Here is a 16,918-nt window from a genome sequence, read left to right on the forward strand (position 1 = left end):
CTGCTCTTCCAGCAAGAAATCTGCTGGGACTGGGAAGGTCCCTAAGGCAGCAGCACCTGCCTTAGGGAGCAGGGACCAGCATCCTTTAATCCCTCCTGGAAGAAACACTCAGGTTCCCCACATGTTTGTATGTTATCATTTGAGGGTATCAAAAATACAAGTCACACATCATTCTTGCTGTAGCTGGGTTTGGCCATGATTCCTTCACATCCTGTGGCAATTCTGTTCAGTATTTATCCTGAGTTCCAGGTGTCACCTTGTACATCCAGACTGTTTTAACTACCCCTGGTTGTCCAGATTCAGTTCCTCACACTATCTTGTCTTCACTGTTTGTTGAGCTGGTTTTCCTTCTCTCCATGTGACAAATCCCTCATGTCATCCGCCTTGGGTCCTTGAGCACCTCAGAATAGATCCTCAAACAAAAGAGCTCTCAAGATGTCACCTTAACAGTACCGAAGGGACAATTCCTCTGCTGGAGCCTTTACAGCTAGAACAGGTGAAAGAACATCTCCCAGCCAGCTCCTGCCTCACTGTCTCAGCTGAGGAAAATAGATCCAATGGAGAACTTGCTAATGTGGGCACACAGCTGTCTTTGATCTGCCTAATGAAAAACCAAACTGTGAGGATGAGCATTAACTAGTCCAGTATCAAACATGACTTGCATTGGAAGTGAACAAGAGCAGTGCTGTTACTGCTGTCAGTGCCGTGTTAGCCCTGCTGACCCAATTAATGCAATAGGGAACACGAATTATTTAACTCCAGGGTATTTTCCATGGGCAGTAATTCCCCAGAGACAAGCTGAGGATGAGCTGTGTTTCCCAGAGACATCTTGGGAGCAGCTGCAGGATAGAGTTTCAATGTTTAAGATTACAGGAATGTGCCCATTGATTCATTGGATTTAAAGTTACAGGGGGAAAAAACATGTGATACTACAGACTGCTGATAATGGCCCAGTCCATGGGTTATGCTGAGGTGGGTGTTACAGAGGTGGGTGTTATCCCTCTCTCTTCAGGGGAACTTATCCTTCTCACTTTGGAAACTACAGCACCCTGGAGTGTTTGTCCAGGCTGTGGGGGAGGAGTGTGAACAGGAACACCCAGTCTTAGCCAGTTAACCTCTCCCATGGAGGGGAGATCCTCCTGGGGAGGTTGTTGTGCACAGGTGAGCAGGGCCCGTTGGGCAGGAGCCCCGAGTGGCAGCAGCACAGTTAGTACAGAATTGCAGAGCAGCTCTGGCTGGCCAGGGCTGGGTTACAGGGGCACACAGAAGAGCATGCCAAGGTGCCCAGGCACTCCAGCAGGCTGTGTTAATCAGGAAGCCGTGCAGAGGAGAAGCTGAGCTCAGAGCTGGAATGGAGGCAGAGGGAAGGGGGAAGGAGTGTCCGTGGCAGAGTGGGGCACTCAGCCTGGCAGCACAGCTGCAGGGGGCACAGGGCACTCCAGCAGCCCCCTCTGGCATTCAGGTGTTAATGAGACACTAAGGGAGCTCTGCCTGGATTCTTGATCAATTAAAAATGGTGCTTGATGACACATCCCAGGGAAGTGCAGAAAGGGAGCTCTGCTGTTGTGGCACGCTGAGGTGCAGGAGGGGACAGCCACAGGGACTGGAGCTTGGGGTGCAGCAAGGTATGGGGCAACTAAATGATTTTAGTCACTTCAAGATGAAGTGAACACATCAACCAGTACTTTACTTCCACCTTTTTCCTCATGCATTGGTGCAAAACTGCAAATTGCAGATGTCTAAGCTGGAGTCTCTCTCTGCTCTGGCACCTAGATCCAGAGCTCCCAGGAGCTTTCTTTGCCTGCCTGCCTTTGCAGCCCCTCTGAGCCCAGCAGCACTTGGCTGATGTGAACTTTACTATTTCTTGACCAGATCCATCTCTGGGAGCCCGAGGAGCACAGCACTGCTCTGTTTTGCTGCTTGAGGCTGTCCCACGCACCCACGACATGTACTGCAAAATTTAAGGCTCAGGAAGAGATGGATCTTGAAATACATGGTTAACCTAGTATAAATAGGAAAAAACCCCATTAAACCCTCACTTGCTGGCCCTAGGGTGCCACTAATGCAACTGGAAAGCACTAATGGAGGAAAAAAAGCCTCATGTAAGGGTCACAGAGGTCTCCATCCTGGAAATAAGTTTTAAGACCAGGGAAGTCTATCAGCTGAGGAATATGTACAGCACTAAACCAACACTGCCCCTGGAGGGATAAAAACCCCAGAGTACAGCCTGTCCCTGCAGCTCAGAAAACTGAGGATGCCCAGAGCACAGCTCATCCCTGCCGGGACAGAGCAGCCCCTGCTGGTGCTGGGATGGCTGCAGGGGGACACCTGGAGCTGAACCCCTGTCCCAGGAACACCCAGCAGCGAGGAGGAGATGCCATACACACCTGCACGGGCCGCACCAGTCCGTTTGTTGGTTGAGGCCAAAGCGAGCTCTGCATTTCTTAGGAGAGGCAGGATCTGAACACAGAAGCATGCGCGGCGAGAATGGGCAAGGCAGAGGCACAAAGAGGAGGAGGAGCACGAGGAAGAAAAGAGGCAACATCATTTTAGCCACTGTGACACATGACTAACACACTACAATCCCATTATTTTCTGCTACAGAATGGCGCTGGCACCACCTGGAAGAAAGTGATCGTTAGGTAAATATCAGTGATCACTGCTGGCAGCTGGAGGTGGTTTGGGAAACAGCTTTGAGAAGCGTGGGCAATTACGGGGAAATTCACAGCTCTTCCAATTTCTTAAGTCTGGAAAAGCTGCCAAATCCCGAGGCAATGCCCGGCTCCTGTATCTGCATCCTTGCCGGCTCCCTGCCCTTCCAGCAGACACCACCGGGCTGCGCACCGAGAGAAGAGGAGGAAACGTTGCAAAAGCAGGCTGAAAGCAGAGTTAGCACCACGGACACCTGGCCCAGCTATTCCACTCTGCCCCCATCACACCCCTTCTAGTTTTAATGGAAAACTTGCTCTCCACGGCCTGCCCTAAAACGCTGCTGTTGTGCTGTATAATTACAGGACTCATTAGGGTGAAGCCCTGTTTGCTTTCAGGCACATCGTGTTTTTCTCTGGTGTTGTGAATGAGATTAACAGCACATTTCTGTGCTGCATTCAGCCTCTCTCTTTAACCACCATCAATGAAAGTCTCCTTGTGTACAACCAGTAGTTGGTTTTCCATCTGTAACAGGTGAAATTATAATTTTTGTATCACAAAGACAAGACATATCTATGGTTATATAAAAATATACAATGCACTCTACATAAAGGCCTAAAACCTGGTATTCTTCTTATCAAACTCGGCACTGAATGAGATCCACAGTGTTAATTAAACTGAAGGTATTACTGGGACACATCTCTTGATAATGACTCCCTTTTAAACTAATATTTATTGGTACAGATAATATTTATTCCTGCTATGGCAGAAATACTTTAGCAATCAGCACATGAATAGCCTTGGATGATGGGAATGGACCTGTGACCAGCTGAAATCTGTCAATAGGGCCTTTTCCAATGGCAGGGTGGTACAGGGAGGTGGGGTTTAGTATGACTTTGCTTCAACTCTACATTACTTTGAAATGACAACCAAAGCTGGAGTAGTCCCATGAATGATCTTCAGTCCTGCCACTACATTTCATCCCACACACAATATGGATGTATTTGAAAGGAGTTTTCTTTAGTTAATATCATCTGTAGCTCTGATGGGGACATTCACCTTGGATGTTTTCAATAAAGTTTAGTGATAGTTTATATGAAATTATTATGCGTTTGCCAAAATCCAGTCTTTTCAGTTTTCACGTGCTACCCATGTTCTTAATCAAACATGTCTATTAAAAACTCACAGAAATGTTAATTTACCATGGCTTAAAAAAATAATGAGTGTGTATTTCTCTAGTTAAGCTCCAGAGAATAAAAGAAAACATGGTAAAACACAACAACTGCTTTGGATTCTCCCATCTGAGCAGGAACAGCTGCCAAGCTGCAGGCACTTACCTGAGCTGGAATCTTGCTGCTTTTCCCGTGTTCGTCTCTTCTTTTTCCCCTAGGAAATCAAAGGAAAGGCTGTTACCTGTGCTCCAGAAAACCAAGGGTGCTGTGCAGGGTTTTTGGGCTGGACTGGGTGCTGGGGATGGCTGCTGCCTCCCAGGTAAGAGCCATGGTGCTGCTGGTTCAGCCCATTCCAGGAGCAGATGAGCTGGAAAAGGCTGCAAAGGGACTACTGAGGTTTATCCATGAGGGTGTCCCTTCCTTTTCCCTCATTCCATTCCAACATTCCTAAGAAGAAACTCAGGAGGAACTCTCAAAGTGAAACCCAAACCCAAAGTGTTTTTGGGCACTTGCTATGGCTTCTGCACAGCACAAATTCCTTCTGGGCTTGTGCCTTTTCTCAGGGATTAACCTTCATTTCCAATACCCCCAGATCCAGCATCACGGGCAGTTTGGCTCAGCACTTTGAGTGAGATCAACAGAATTAAACGAGATTTGCTGCATGCAATGGAGAGAATATGATCAATAGCTGATGCTCTGTCATATTCTTATTCCTGTTCCTTTTGTTTCTAAAAAGCACTTGTCCATTTTAGAACCTTCCCTATTTCCAAAACATGCTTTAATGCGGTGCCTTATACCCAAACTGAAACTACAGCACCCTGGTTGTTGATATTCCCTGGTTCCAAATGGAAAAGAAAGTTTTAGGAAATCCTCAGAAATTTATTTTTAAATAATACTAATCTATTTCAGTACTTTTGTAGTTCTGGACCCACCTTTCATTCTTTTTTCAGTAATAAAAAAGTCCTATTTTATCCCCAAACTGCCTCTCTGATTCACAAGATGCAGCACCTCCCCTTGCCCCTAGAGAGCTGATTAATGAGGGCACAGCAGCACGGAAGCAAATCTGACTGTGTGGCACAGGCAGCTCCCAGGGCTGCCTTTGACCTGTGACTTTTTATATGACTTCTTGTGGTTTGAGTGAAGGTGGAAAGCTCTGAGCTGTGGTGAGCTTTTCCTTCAGAGGGGGAGCAGCTGTATTTCCTGCCTGATTTCTGCATCACGTGCTGCACCAGTGACCTACATTCCTCCTCCTCCTCCTCATCCCTGCTCAACTTCAGAGAGAGAAGCATCTCTTCCAACAAGCACAACACCCAAACCAGCTGGTTCACAGTGCTGGGAGCACCAATGTGCACTTTTGGAGTCCACCATCTATCTTCTGGAGAAAGGAACCAGCCCTGGTTCCCCAAGGAACCAGATGAAGATGATACAGGACTGGGATTTCCATGGAGGATGTGCTTGGCCTTGGAGGAAGATGGTGCCATGCTCTCAGCAATGCTGATGCTCTCCAGATGTGTGTCCATCAAAATGTGGGCTGGGGGATTCCCATCACCTCTGCCCTCTGTTTCTGGGGGGAGTTTGGGGTGGTTTGGGTCTGTTTTCAGGTGTTTTCTTGACCTTGGTGGAGTTCTGTTATTCTGGAAGGAGGGCTGGAGTGAGTGTGGGAAGGACGGGCACTCACTGTGCAGTTCCCAGGGGTAAGAAAGTGTCTGAGGGAAATGATGGAGATGTGTGGATGGACAGACATCTGAAGATTTATGTGTGCTTTGCTTCAGTTCACTGATGAGCTTGTTAGGCATGTAATATCAAAACAGCTGTGAAAGTCACAAGAAAAGGCCCCCTACAAAAAGAGCCACTATTTTAAATCACAGAATCATAGAATTATTTGGATTGAAAGGGCCCTCAAAGACAACCTGCTCCAACCCCCTGACATGAGCAGGGAGACTTTCCACTACCCCAGGTTGCTCCAATCCCTGTCCAGCTTGAACACTTCCAGGGATGGGGCAGCCACAGCTTCTCTAGGCAACCTGTGCCAGGGCCTCACCACACTCACAGATACATCAGCTGCTGTCCAAGATGCACAGAGCTGTTTGCCTCCAAAAAACTACATTTCCAAAGATATATCCACAGCACTTAAAACCTTCTCTTCCTTTCTATTTGTATTTGCTTGGACAATAGGAAAATAAATGCTTATGGTTGCTGGGGGCTGCATCATTCATCCTTTAGACAGGCAATAAGGTGTTCAAAATACTACTGAAATGTGAATTTCTATGGCTCTTATGCTGCCAGGAATGGCATTTCCAGGAAGGGGGCACTCAGGGGGCACTCACATAGTTGTCTCTGGCAGACCAGCCGGGGTAGAGCTGCATGTGGAGCTGCCGTTCCTTGCGAGCCAGTTCGTAGTACTTGGCCTGTTCCTCCCGGGACAGCGCGTGCCACTGCAGGGACAAACAGAACTGAAACATGGCCCTGCTGCCCCCTGCCAGCCCAGTTCCTCTGTCCCCTGCCAGCCCAGCCCTGCTGTCCCCTGCCAGCCCTGCCCCGCTGTCCCCTGCCAGCCCAGCCCCGCTGTCCCCTGCCAGCCCTGCTGTCCCCTGCCAGCCCTGCCCACCACTACCACCCCACCTCAGGGCATACCCAGCCCCTGTGTCTGTGGAATAAGAGCAGATGCTTGTTATGTACTTAACAGCAGCTGTAAGGGACAGGGATGTGGCACCAGGTGATGACAGTGGCCCCATGAGCTCTTACCCTCCTGCCCAAGATCTGGTTGATGGCAGCACTCTCCTTCAGGGTGCACTCAGCGATGACTTTCGCCCGCATTTCTTTCATATACAACATGAAAGCATTCAGGGGCTTCTTAATAGTGGGCTTCTTGGCTTCCTTCTCTCTCTTTGGTTCTGGCTGAGGTTTCCTTGGTGGGACAAAAGAGGGGGTTTCAGCATCAGAGCCAGCAGAAGACTCGACCCCAAACAACCCAACAGCATGAGCAGGTGTGGGGGGGGCTGAGATTTGCTCCTCAGATGCACAGCTCAGTGTCCATCCATCCTCCCCCTCTGTGAGAACTGAGAGTGACAGATGGAATGGGTGCTGAGGAGCTGCTGCTGCTGAGCCAGCACTTCCTACTCACATGTTTCTGTCGTAGTGCTCCATCTCTTGCTTGCCGGAGTGGGGCACGATAGCGGGGTGCGGGATGCCGGTGGTGTGCATGCCAGAGCCCAGCATCAGAGGGTGAGTGAACCTGCAACAGAGAGCAGGTGAGCTGTGCCAGGGGGCTGCAACAGAGAGGGGGTGAGCTGTGCCAGGAGGGCTGTGCCAGGCCGAGACATGGCAGGGGCTGGGCAGCCAGGGCATCCCTCGGGGTGCTGGGCAGCCAGGGCATCCCTTGGAGCATCAGGTAGCCAGGGCATCCCTCAGAGTGCCAGGGCATCCCTGGGAGTGCCAGGAGCCAGAGCATCCCTCAGAGTGCCAGGGCATCCCTCAGGCAGCCACATTGTCCCTCGGAGCGCGCTCTGACGTGGCGAAGCAGACGGAAAGCGAGAACATGGAAAGCACACAGTGCTGCCTGGCTGGAGGGGGGCAGGCACTGCCCACCACCCCTGGGTCACCCTTATGGCATGGCTGGTCAAGCTGTGGGCGGGTGGATGGAAAGGATCCAGTGCCACAGCGAGGGAAGCCGCCTGCAGCAGGAGCCAGCCTGGCCGAGATCAAGGGTGCTTTCACCCAGCAGTTTCAGCTGCTCAGGTCTCTATTGTTGCACTATCTCATTAGCACTGCAGAAAGGAACATCAAACTCCTTTGGGAGTTTGGGTTTGGATGGGAGAGATTAGGACCACCCCACACCTTTCTTTTAACAGAAATAGATTAAGTCTGAACATGAACCCAACTGCAACTCTAGGAGGTGCACCTTGCCTGAGCAACGCTCTCCACAACATGGGCTGAGATCATGAGAGGTCTCATTAGCTCTCAGGCTTCATTAGCTCTCTCCCGAGTTCTGGAGGATAAAGCCAGCAAAGTCAGCTTTGCCAAGCTTGCCACTTTATGACTGCAGCTTGAGATGGCAGAATTGCCCATGGGAGATGAACTGTTCATTAGATATGCTGGCACGAAAAGAAAAGCTATTTAATTTAATCCACCAGCACAGTCTGATCCTTATCTGGCCAGGTGTACTTTTCTCGGCTGCAGCAGCAGTGCTGCAAAATCCACCCCAAAATCCTGCAGGCAGGAGCTCAGGGAGGCTGCTGGGGCTCCCCACGGAACCGTTAGCTCCTCTTGCCTTCACTTCTGAAGCTGTGCATGGGTCATACCTCATGAGAAAGGAGGGCTGGCACACTCCCTCCCCTCTTCTGCAAGGCTAAGGGTTGCATGGATCAAGTGTTGTATGGATTGAGGGTTACATGGATCCAGGTTTCTGTGTGGCTAAGGGCTCGCCTGAGCAAGGGTTTGCATGGTTTTCCTGTGGGAAATCTCCACTAACAGCCCTTCAGGACAACATGAAGCAGAAGCTGATATGGCCCTGGTGAACCTATGGGACCAGGAGGGCTTTGCCCAGCAGCATGCCTGGAAGAGCTGGGCTCAGTGATTCCCATCCACAGGGGATGCATTTTGCTCACCCAAAGGCACAAGCTGTGTTTGTATCTCACAGAAATGACTTGTTCTGATGGGAGGGCAGCAAATCACTGCCCCCTCCTGTCCTGCTTTTAAAGCTAAGACCAAGTAAACCAGATCCATCTCTGCAGAGCAAAGCGCTGGTGGCAGCAGGGACACATTCAGGGTTAGTGACACGGAGCAATGTCCTGAGCAATGGATTCCACCCCATTTCCCAGTGCTGAGCTGAAGGCTGGAGTTTTTGTCTCTCTTTAGAGCTCTGCTAAATAAAACCCAACCACTGTGCATCCTTCATCCTCAATACTCCCCTGAGCACCCCTTGGACCAGACACTGCCTAAAAGCACCTTCTGTCCCTGTGGCTGCCCTGGGAGGGTGTGTGGCTGTCCCTGGGTGGCTGTGGTCTGCTGCAAGCTCCTGCTGCACAAACTGCAAGCTGCACGACCAGCTGAGCTGCCCTGTCTGCCACAGCTGATACTCACCTGGAGAAAGAAGCCCCAGCAGAAAGCGCTGACGAGTACGGCTGTCTAAATCCACATGACGGGAGCGGATAGACAGACTGGCTCTGCCTGGGATCAGGAAGAAAGAGTCTATAAAGCATCCACAGCCACGGGGTGTTTCCTACAGATACCCTTTGCTAACGGGTTCAGAGCACTGATGCTCCTGGCTGGATGGATGGACACTCAGTGTCCCTTAGCCTTGAGGGTCAGTGTGGGCTTTGGGTGTTATTTTGAGAGAACCTGGGCCTTCCTACAAAGGTGGGATCCAGTTCTGAACCCCTCTGCCCCTGGTACTGACTAATGCTGCAGCTCTGAGTTTACCTGGTAACAATGCAAAGTGCAGAGGCATGCTGAAAAATCAGGAGATGTTGCTATTGTGCAGGAGAAGTTGCTCAAAAGAGCACAGTGTGACCAAAAAAAAAAAAATAAAATTAAAGCCTGCTCAGATTCTCTGTGTGGTGCACAAGAAGCTGCACCAGGAGGATAAATATAAGGAAAACTTCTTTACTGTGCAGTGACCAAGCACTGGCTATCCAGAAAGGGTGTGGAGCCTCCCTCACTGGAGATAACCCAGGATTGTCTGGATGCAATCCTGTGCCATGTGCTCTGGAACAACTCTGCTTGAGCAGGGAGGTTGGACCAGGTCACCCACTGTGGTCACTTCCAACTTCATCTACTCTGTGATGCTGTGATGCCCCAAGCACAGGAGACTCCTGGAGCCTGGAGAGAAGGTAGCTACCCTGCCTTTGTGCTTCAGGAATGCTCTGATTTCCTCAGCACACCCTTTTAAGGACACCCATCAGTTTTAAAGAAGCCAAAATCTCAGTCCTGCATTCTTTTTGAAAGCTGTTTCATACTGGGGACCAGACATGTATCAGACCTGCAGCTGGAAATTATTTTTGAGATAGTAAAATAACTATGCAGGAAGTTCCTTGTTGTTCCCAGCAAGGGAACCCCCACATTTTCATATGGAAATAGCTCAAAAATACCTTGGATTGTTCTGCAAACCTGCCAAAAGATGCTTCTAGCCTAAAACTGCACATGGAGATCATAGAATTACAGAATGGTTTAGGTTGGAAGGGACCTTAAAGTTCATTCCAACCCACCCTGCCATAAGCAGGGACATCTCCCACTAGACCAGGCTGCTCCAAGCCCCATCCCACCTGGCCTTGAACACTTCCAGGGATGGGGAACAATGGGGTGCTCACAACTGTGCTGGTACTTGTGCTTCTCTGGCCATGCTGCACAGAGCTGTACCCAAACCCAGAACTACCTATTTTCAGCTCTAATGATGAAAAAAATCCACAAAAAGTCCATTATCATTAAGTGTGGTGAACTTGAAGGACCCAAGCTCCTGGATGCCTGGGATTTTTCAGGGCTAAAGAGAAGTTTCTGCCCTGAAGAGGAATAATGACAGCGGGGCAGCATCAGACCCCTGAGCTGTGCTGGGCAGGAAGGAGGCTCCTGCTCCTGCTGCTGTCTGAAATCCTCCTGGCTGGACTGAAATCTGTGGGATGTGTCTGCAGGAAAGGCAGCCAGGGCTGTTTACACCCTGGCAGGCAGGAGCCCTCTCCGACCCCTCAGATGTCGGGGGTATAAACACACCAACAAACAGCCGCGCACCGGGAAACCCAAACAGCCTTTGAAGGTGGAGGTGGCTGCCCCAGGGCCGAGAAAACACTTGGAGCTCAGCCAGGAGAGACCTGGGTTACTCCAGGGGCCGGGGTATTGGGATGGGAATGGAGTCAGGCACTCACAGCTTCATCCAAAGTCCCTCTGACATGAAAATTAAAGCAACTGCAAAATCAGTCCCTGATGGTTGGGAGTGCACAACTGCAGCCCATACCATGGAATTACTGGTCTGGGTTGGAAGGGACCTTAAAGCTCATCCCATTCCAAGCTCCTGACAAGGGCAGGGACACCTTTCACTAGATCCAGCTGCTCTAAGCCCTGTCCAACCTGACCATGAACACCTTCAGGGATGGGGTAGCTGCAATGTCTCTGGGCAAAAACCTTCCCAACATCTGATCTAACTTTCCTCTTTTATTTCAAAACTGTTCTCCCTTGTCCTATCTGCCCATATAAAAAGTGCCTCTCCCTCTTTTTTTAAGCTACTTTTAGGTATGGGAAGGAACTCTGAGGCCTCCCTGGAAATTTCTCCAGGCTGAACAACCCCAGCTCTCAGCCTGTTTGCAGAGGATCAGCTGGTGAAGGGAGCGTGGCTCAGGAAAGGGCTGTGGGATGCTGGAGGAGAGGCTGCCCTGGCACCACTGAGCTCGGCCCTGGGCACAGGTGAGTGACACGATTTGCAGGTTCCTGGCTGATGTTTACTGCCAGGCTCCCATAAGCAAAACTCACTTGACTGGACTCTTGGAAGCTTTTATCTGACTGTCATCCCAGCTTAATTACAGAGAGAGTGATTGCAGCTCCTCCTCCTGAAGCGCTCGGTGAGAACAAAACCAGTTTGTGCCCAGCTCCTGCCTGCCAGCTTGTGGAGGAAAAGTTGCTTCCCATGTGTGGCTGCCCTGGCCTGGCAGCTCCCTGGTGGCACCAGCACAACCACAGAATCCTGGAATGGTTTGGGTTGGGAGGAACCTTAAAGATCATCCAGCTCCAATGCCCTGTCATGGACAGGGACACCTTCCTCTAGCCCAGGTTGCTCAAGATCCCATCCAGCCTGGTCTGAACACTTCCAGGGATGGGGCAGCCACAGCTTCTCTGGGGTGCATCCCTGGCATGACCATCCCCAGCACACCCATCCCTGGCACACAGCCCCTGGATGCTGCCATGAGCATGCCAGGCTTCAGTGCTCCTGCACCCACCCACGGCAGTGCTGAGCCTCCGCTGAGCACTGGGCACTCCACAGGTAGGGCTGGGGCTCTTCCACACATTCCAGGCAAGGAAAAGAACGAGCAAAACTCTGTCAGACACACATGCCTCAAGGTGCTGCTCTCTGCATGTCAGGCCCATTGCTGCTTTACCATATCTGCCCTATTAATGAAGCCATTAATGAATGAAGCCATCTGATGAGGCTGCAGGAGGATGCCAAACCCCACAGATGCTGGAGCAGCTCTCAGCCATGAAAGCTCTCTCTACCCCCAATTGCCCCACAAAATCTCCATAAAAAACCAGACACCAGACTGCTCTCCCTTCATGAGCCCAGGGCTGTCTGAACAGCACCATCCTAACCCAGAATGGACCTTCCATTTGACAAACAGGCTCCTTTCTCCCCACTCCCACTGTTTCTATCATGTTACACCAGATTCACCCTAGTCCTTGTTTTTCCTGAGGATGAATCACATCATATGAGAAGTTAAATCATCACCCAAGAGTAGCAGATTTAGCACAGAAGGCAAAATGTAATCTCTTTGAAGCCAGACTCTGTAGCAAAGGCCTCATTCTCTGTTTCCTTGTGGTTAAATATCTGGAACATGAAATTCATAAACAAAACAAAGCAAAAGCTAACATTTTACTTTGTGCTTTAAGAAGCTTCCCCTTGCCCACTCTGCAATAGGTTCTTGTACCTGAAGCTCTCTGCTGGGCTTTGCCAGAGTTTTATCCACTGGCACTGGGGGAATCTGGCCACTGTCCCTGCACCCTCTCCTCATCCCAGCAACCCTGAATTGCCACCTGCAGCCACCAGTCTCCCTGCCAGCCTCTGCCATGTCCCTACATCATCAGCAGGGATTAAATATTAACCTGAGGAGTGATGATGCCCACATGGCAGCACCTGCCAGACCCGCTCTCTCAGTGTGCTCATGGTCATGGGGACAAAAGCCACTGGCAATGACCACAGAGAACACACTGGTGTATTTTTAACTTGTGTCCCCAGGGCAGGTTTACGAGCAGGCTGTGCTTTGCAGGATGCTCTGCAGGGCTGGCCCATGCAGGGGGTACTTTTTGGGAGTGCTCCAGCTCATGGTGTCTCCTTTCCCATGTCTGCTAGGGCAGTGGTTACCAGCTGGCCAGGCTGTGGGTTACCAGGGTTGCTTCCTGGCAGGTCTCTGCCGTGATGAGCTTTTTCCCAGTGTGTCAGAACCCAAGAAACACCAGGGCCTGGCAGATGGAGCATCCCACGGGATTGCTCCGTACTGGTGGTGTGCTCAGGGAAAGCACTGTTTGTGCAGAAAAGTCCAGTGAGGGAGAAAATTACCTCCTACTCAAAAAACAGACTTCTGCTGTGATCAGGAGGGGTGGGTAGGAAGCTCTCTCTGGGTTCCCTAATCCACACAGACAGATGTAAAGCAGGAGGCAGTTTTGGACTGGGCAGCTTGTAACCCCTCTCCAGGGATGCCTCAGCCAGGATGAAACCTTCAGCCTCTCCACGGGTCTGCTCCCACCTCCAGGACAGACAGGGCTGGATTCTCCTCCCTCTTCACACAGCACACAGGAGGGGAGAAGCTGGGGGAGGCCCCGTGGAGGTCCCAGGGAGCAGCAGCAGAGGGGGGCTGGCTCAGGGAGCCGTCCCTCACTCACCATCCCATCGACGGCGTGATCTGCCCCACTCCTCCGGGGGGCAGGGGGTAGAAACCAGGGATGTCTGAGGTCTGCGAAGGACGGTGCACTCCTGCAAGAAGGAGAAGGAGAAGAGTTGAACGTGGCACTGCACTCCCTGGGTGACCCTGCTCGCTCCCAGCCCCCTGGCTGCCCCATCTCTGGGCACTTGTGGACGGCCACATGAAATAACCATCTGCAGGGTGGTGTTCCCTCTGTGGGGATGTGGTGGGTCACCCACATTGCTGCAAAATCACAGACATAAGGGGGGGTGGCGGAGACATCTTGCTCTTGCACAAGCATCACAGCTGCTCCATGCCACCCTGAGGCCAAGGAGCTTTGGTAAGGATTTGGCTGACTCCAGGCATCCCTCTTTCTTTCCCAGAGAACCCACTCAGGTGCTCAGTGGATGGTCAAAGCCATTCCTGTGCTCCCTTTCCATCAGTCATCTGCAGGACCCCCCATGAGCAGCGGGGATGTTCCAGCAGGCATCACTTCCAACTTAATTTTAAGCAATTTGAGTTCAAAACAATTGTTCTGCAGCTCTGTGGGTGCCAAGGAGCTATGGAGGTGGGTATGGTGCCAGCTGGGAATTCACCCTTCGCATGGGGAATCCCTGTGTGATCTTCAAAGCCTCTGGCACAGCAGCATGGCCAGGGGACAGGGCTGCAGCACTGCTCCCTTCCTAGCTGGGCTGGAAAACATCCTGTGCTGCCTGGAGCTGTGGGTGGGACTCAGACAACCACGGTGCTGCTGGCAAAGCCAGCCCCCAGCTGACCCCTGGACTGGGAACTGGAGGGGTGCTGAGTTCTGACAGCATCCCAGGGCAGTGATGGCTGCTATTGAGCCTCAGACAAAAACTGGGAACAGGGATTATCCAGTTGCCATCCCGGATGATAAACGCACGGACTAAATTGGTGATGAGCAGCAAGCAGCTGCAACTGGATTTTTCTCCTAGGTGTTTGAATGATCCCTTATTAATTAGGAATGATACCAACTGCATTTTATTAGGAGTCAGCTAAAATAAATACATAACTGACCTGACAGGAATCTTTAACCTAGTACAAGATTTCCTTCAAGTGGGACTCAGTGGCCAATGGAGGGTCAAACAAAAGCAGGCCTGCCCAAGGCAGCTGATGGAACATCCTCAGATCTGCACCCCCAACAACAGGAGTTGCATAAGTCAGAGCACAAGTTATTCTTGCTGGCCCAGTGGTTGGGCCACCAGCCACTGACTCAGAATTCCTGCTTGTATTTCCTGGTCTGTGTGTCCTTGGGCTACTGTGAGAAACTTTAAAGGGATGCTGGGAGAATGAGTATGAGAGTGCCTCTCAAGCGCTTACACTGGGTGGTAGTGGGAGCTGTTTCAGTGATGAAAACACAGATGGGGCACATCCAGGATGAACACAGGAGAAAACCCTCACCCAGCAGTGCAGGCATGGGGCATGTGTGATCACAGCTGCACCACAAAGGCAAGACCCAGCTGAGCATTGTGGACTGAACCTTTCCTTGAATTGCACAAGGTGGATCTGTGGGACAAACAGACTCCCTGTGTCTGTAGAAGCACAGGACAAATGGGAATGTGGACAGCGCCTGCACTGAGGGCCAGGTGGGCAGCCCAAGGACAGTGTCCAGGAATGACTGACCCACAGCAGAGCTGAATGCTCAGGGACTGCTCCAGTGCCAGCTGTAGCCTCCACAGAGGGGTACAACCAGCTCTGCCCTTGGGCGAGCAGCTCTTGTACCACTTAAGGTTTCCCAGGCTGCCAGTGAGTCCAGGAGGCAGCTCTGGGAGGGGCAGAGCTCTGCCAGGTGCAGCAAAGGCAGCAAGGGGGAAGGTGTGCTGGGCTGCCTTCCTGCACACTTTCCGTCAGACTCAACTCATTACCTGAGCTTTCAGTAGGTTCATTTTGTTAACTCTTTCTATTTTTCTGCTGAGTTTATTATGCTCTGATGGCTCACAAGCAGTGTGTTGCCTGGAAGACAACCAGGATGTGCCTGGGTATCCCTTACACCAGACCTAAATTCTACCATCAGCATCCCTGATGAGTCCAGAATGTGACCTCCAGACCTAAACCCCACCATCAGCAGCCCTGATGAGTCCAGAATGTGACCTCTAGGTTCAGACCAGGGATTATTTAGTGGGTCCTCCTGCCAAGAGCATCCTCAATAACCCATTGTTTTATCAGTGATGTTAACTTGGTGAAGCTGATGCCTCTGGGACCGTTGGGATCACTCCTGGATGGAGGCCTTTGCCCACATCACAACAGTTAGTTTTGTGCCTCTGTTTTGGCACTGGCGTATGGGTTCTGACAGACACTGCTCCTTCCTGAATGCAGTTTGACACAAAACTGTCAGATTTTTTTTGCTTTCCCATGAAATCAAGCCCAGGTTTGTGTAAAAAACTGGGTAATCTGAACAGATGTTCTGCACTAAGGTAAGGTTGAGGAAAGTTTGATTTTACACTCAGTTTGCCAGGAACCCATGAAGAATGATGGAATGATGGACTGGGGTGAATTCCTCAACACATACTTGTATTTACAGTTTATTTTAGAAGGTTTAACCTCAACATACTGTACTTTCCTCTGTAGCCTCATGAGCCAATTGACACAGCCTGGGCTCACACAGGAACACAAAAAGCCAAACCAGGTGACAACCACATAACATGTGGCTACGGGGACACACATGTCACAGTCCAGTCAACTATCAGACACCAATCCCATTTAGTCAAAATATTTCCTGTTTCAAGCATTTATTTTCTCAAAATGACAACCTGACAGCAGTTTGGGTATGAGTCAAAGGAAAGATTACTTTCCATTTTCTGGTTGACTCTTGTGCATTGTCGTGCAGGCTCTGGTGTGGTCTCAAGGTGCAGGACAGCTTGCACAGAGAACTGAGCACACTCCATCAGCAGGGCTGGCACTTTTGGTATCAAACTGCTCATGGCCAGATCACAAAGCATTGCCAATAAACTAAAAATAATCTCCTCCTGCTAAGCTGACCAAAGGTGCTGATTTTTCTCATAGATTTGGGAGCAGGAGGGTGCCAGCCTCAGTGGTCTCCAGGTGAGCCGCCCTCCCCGCAGAGAGGTCCCAGTGGTGGCCTTACCTTGTTTCTGGTTGATGTCAGCAGGCAGGTGGGGGGAGTGGGAGCCGTGGCTGAAGTGCTCGTTGCTGTAGGGGATGAGCGGGGTGAGCGGGTGCACTCCGTGCGACGGCTGCACCACGGGAACTTTGTTGGACTGCAAGACACAACCACGGACAGGACTCAGAAACCATCAGGATCCACCAGCAGGGACAGCCAGTGCCCTCTGCAGTCCTGCTGTTGCCAGCAAGGCTGGGAATAGCTAAAAACACTACACAAACACTAAGCAAATTACTAAACAAACACTGCAGTATCCTGCAAAAAAAACGCCAAAACCTAATCCATAAACTGAGCAGGAAAAACAGCTGGAGATGATTTCTTGGATAAGTGGAAAAGAGATCAAACCAGCTTGAAGTTTT

General features: G+C 50.8%; 1 protein-coding gene across 6 annotated transcripts in view; it reads right to left on the reverse strand.

The window, feature by feature from the left end:
• Positions 1-16,918, reverse strand: part of TCF7 (transcription factor 7) — a 72,038-nt gene that overhangs the window by 4,917 nt on the left and 50,203 nt on the right. For 2 of the 6 annotated variants that reach the window (XM_074552246.1, XM_074552247.1), the window contains exons 4-11: positions 16,524-16,656; positions 13,398-13,488; positions 8,904-8,990; positions 6,946-7,056; positions 6,567-6,729; positions 6,149-6,256; positions 3,987-4,035; positions 2,388-2,460 (exon numbers count right to left, since the gene is read on the reverse strand). In XM_074552246.1, the coding sequence (XP_074408347.1) occupies positions 2,388-2,460; positions 3,987-4,035; positions 6,149-6,256; positions 6,567-6,729; positions 6,946-7,056; positions 8,904-8,990; positions 13,398-13,488; positions 16,524-16,656 (815 nt within the window). The remainder of the gene's footprint in view (positions 1-2,387; positions 2,461-3,986; positions 4,036-6,148; positions 6,257-6,566; positions 6,730-6,945; positions 7,057-8,903; positions 8,991-13,397; positions 13,489-16,523; positions 16,657-16,918) is intronic. The other 4 variants (XM_074552248.1, XM_074552249.1, XM_074552250.1 and 1 more) reach the window with 3 other exon arrangements.

This window comes from Zonotrichia albicollis, chromosome 15 (assembly GCF_047830755.1).
Source record: "Zonotrichia albicollis isolate bZonAlb1 chromosome 15, bZonAlb1.hap1, whole genome shotgun sequence".
Taxonomy (NCBI): Eukaryota; Metazoa; Chordata; class Aves; order Passeriformes; family Passerellidae; genus Zonotrichia; species Zonotrichia albicollis.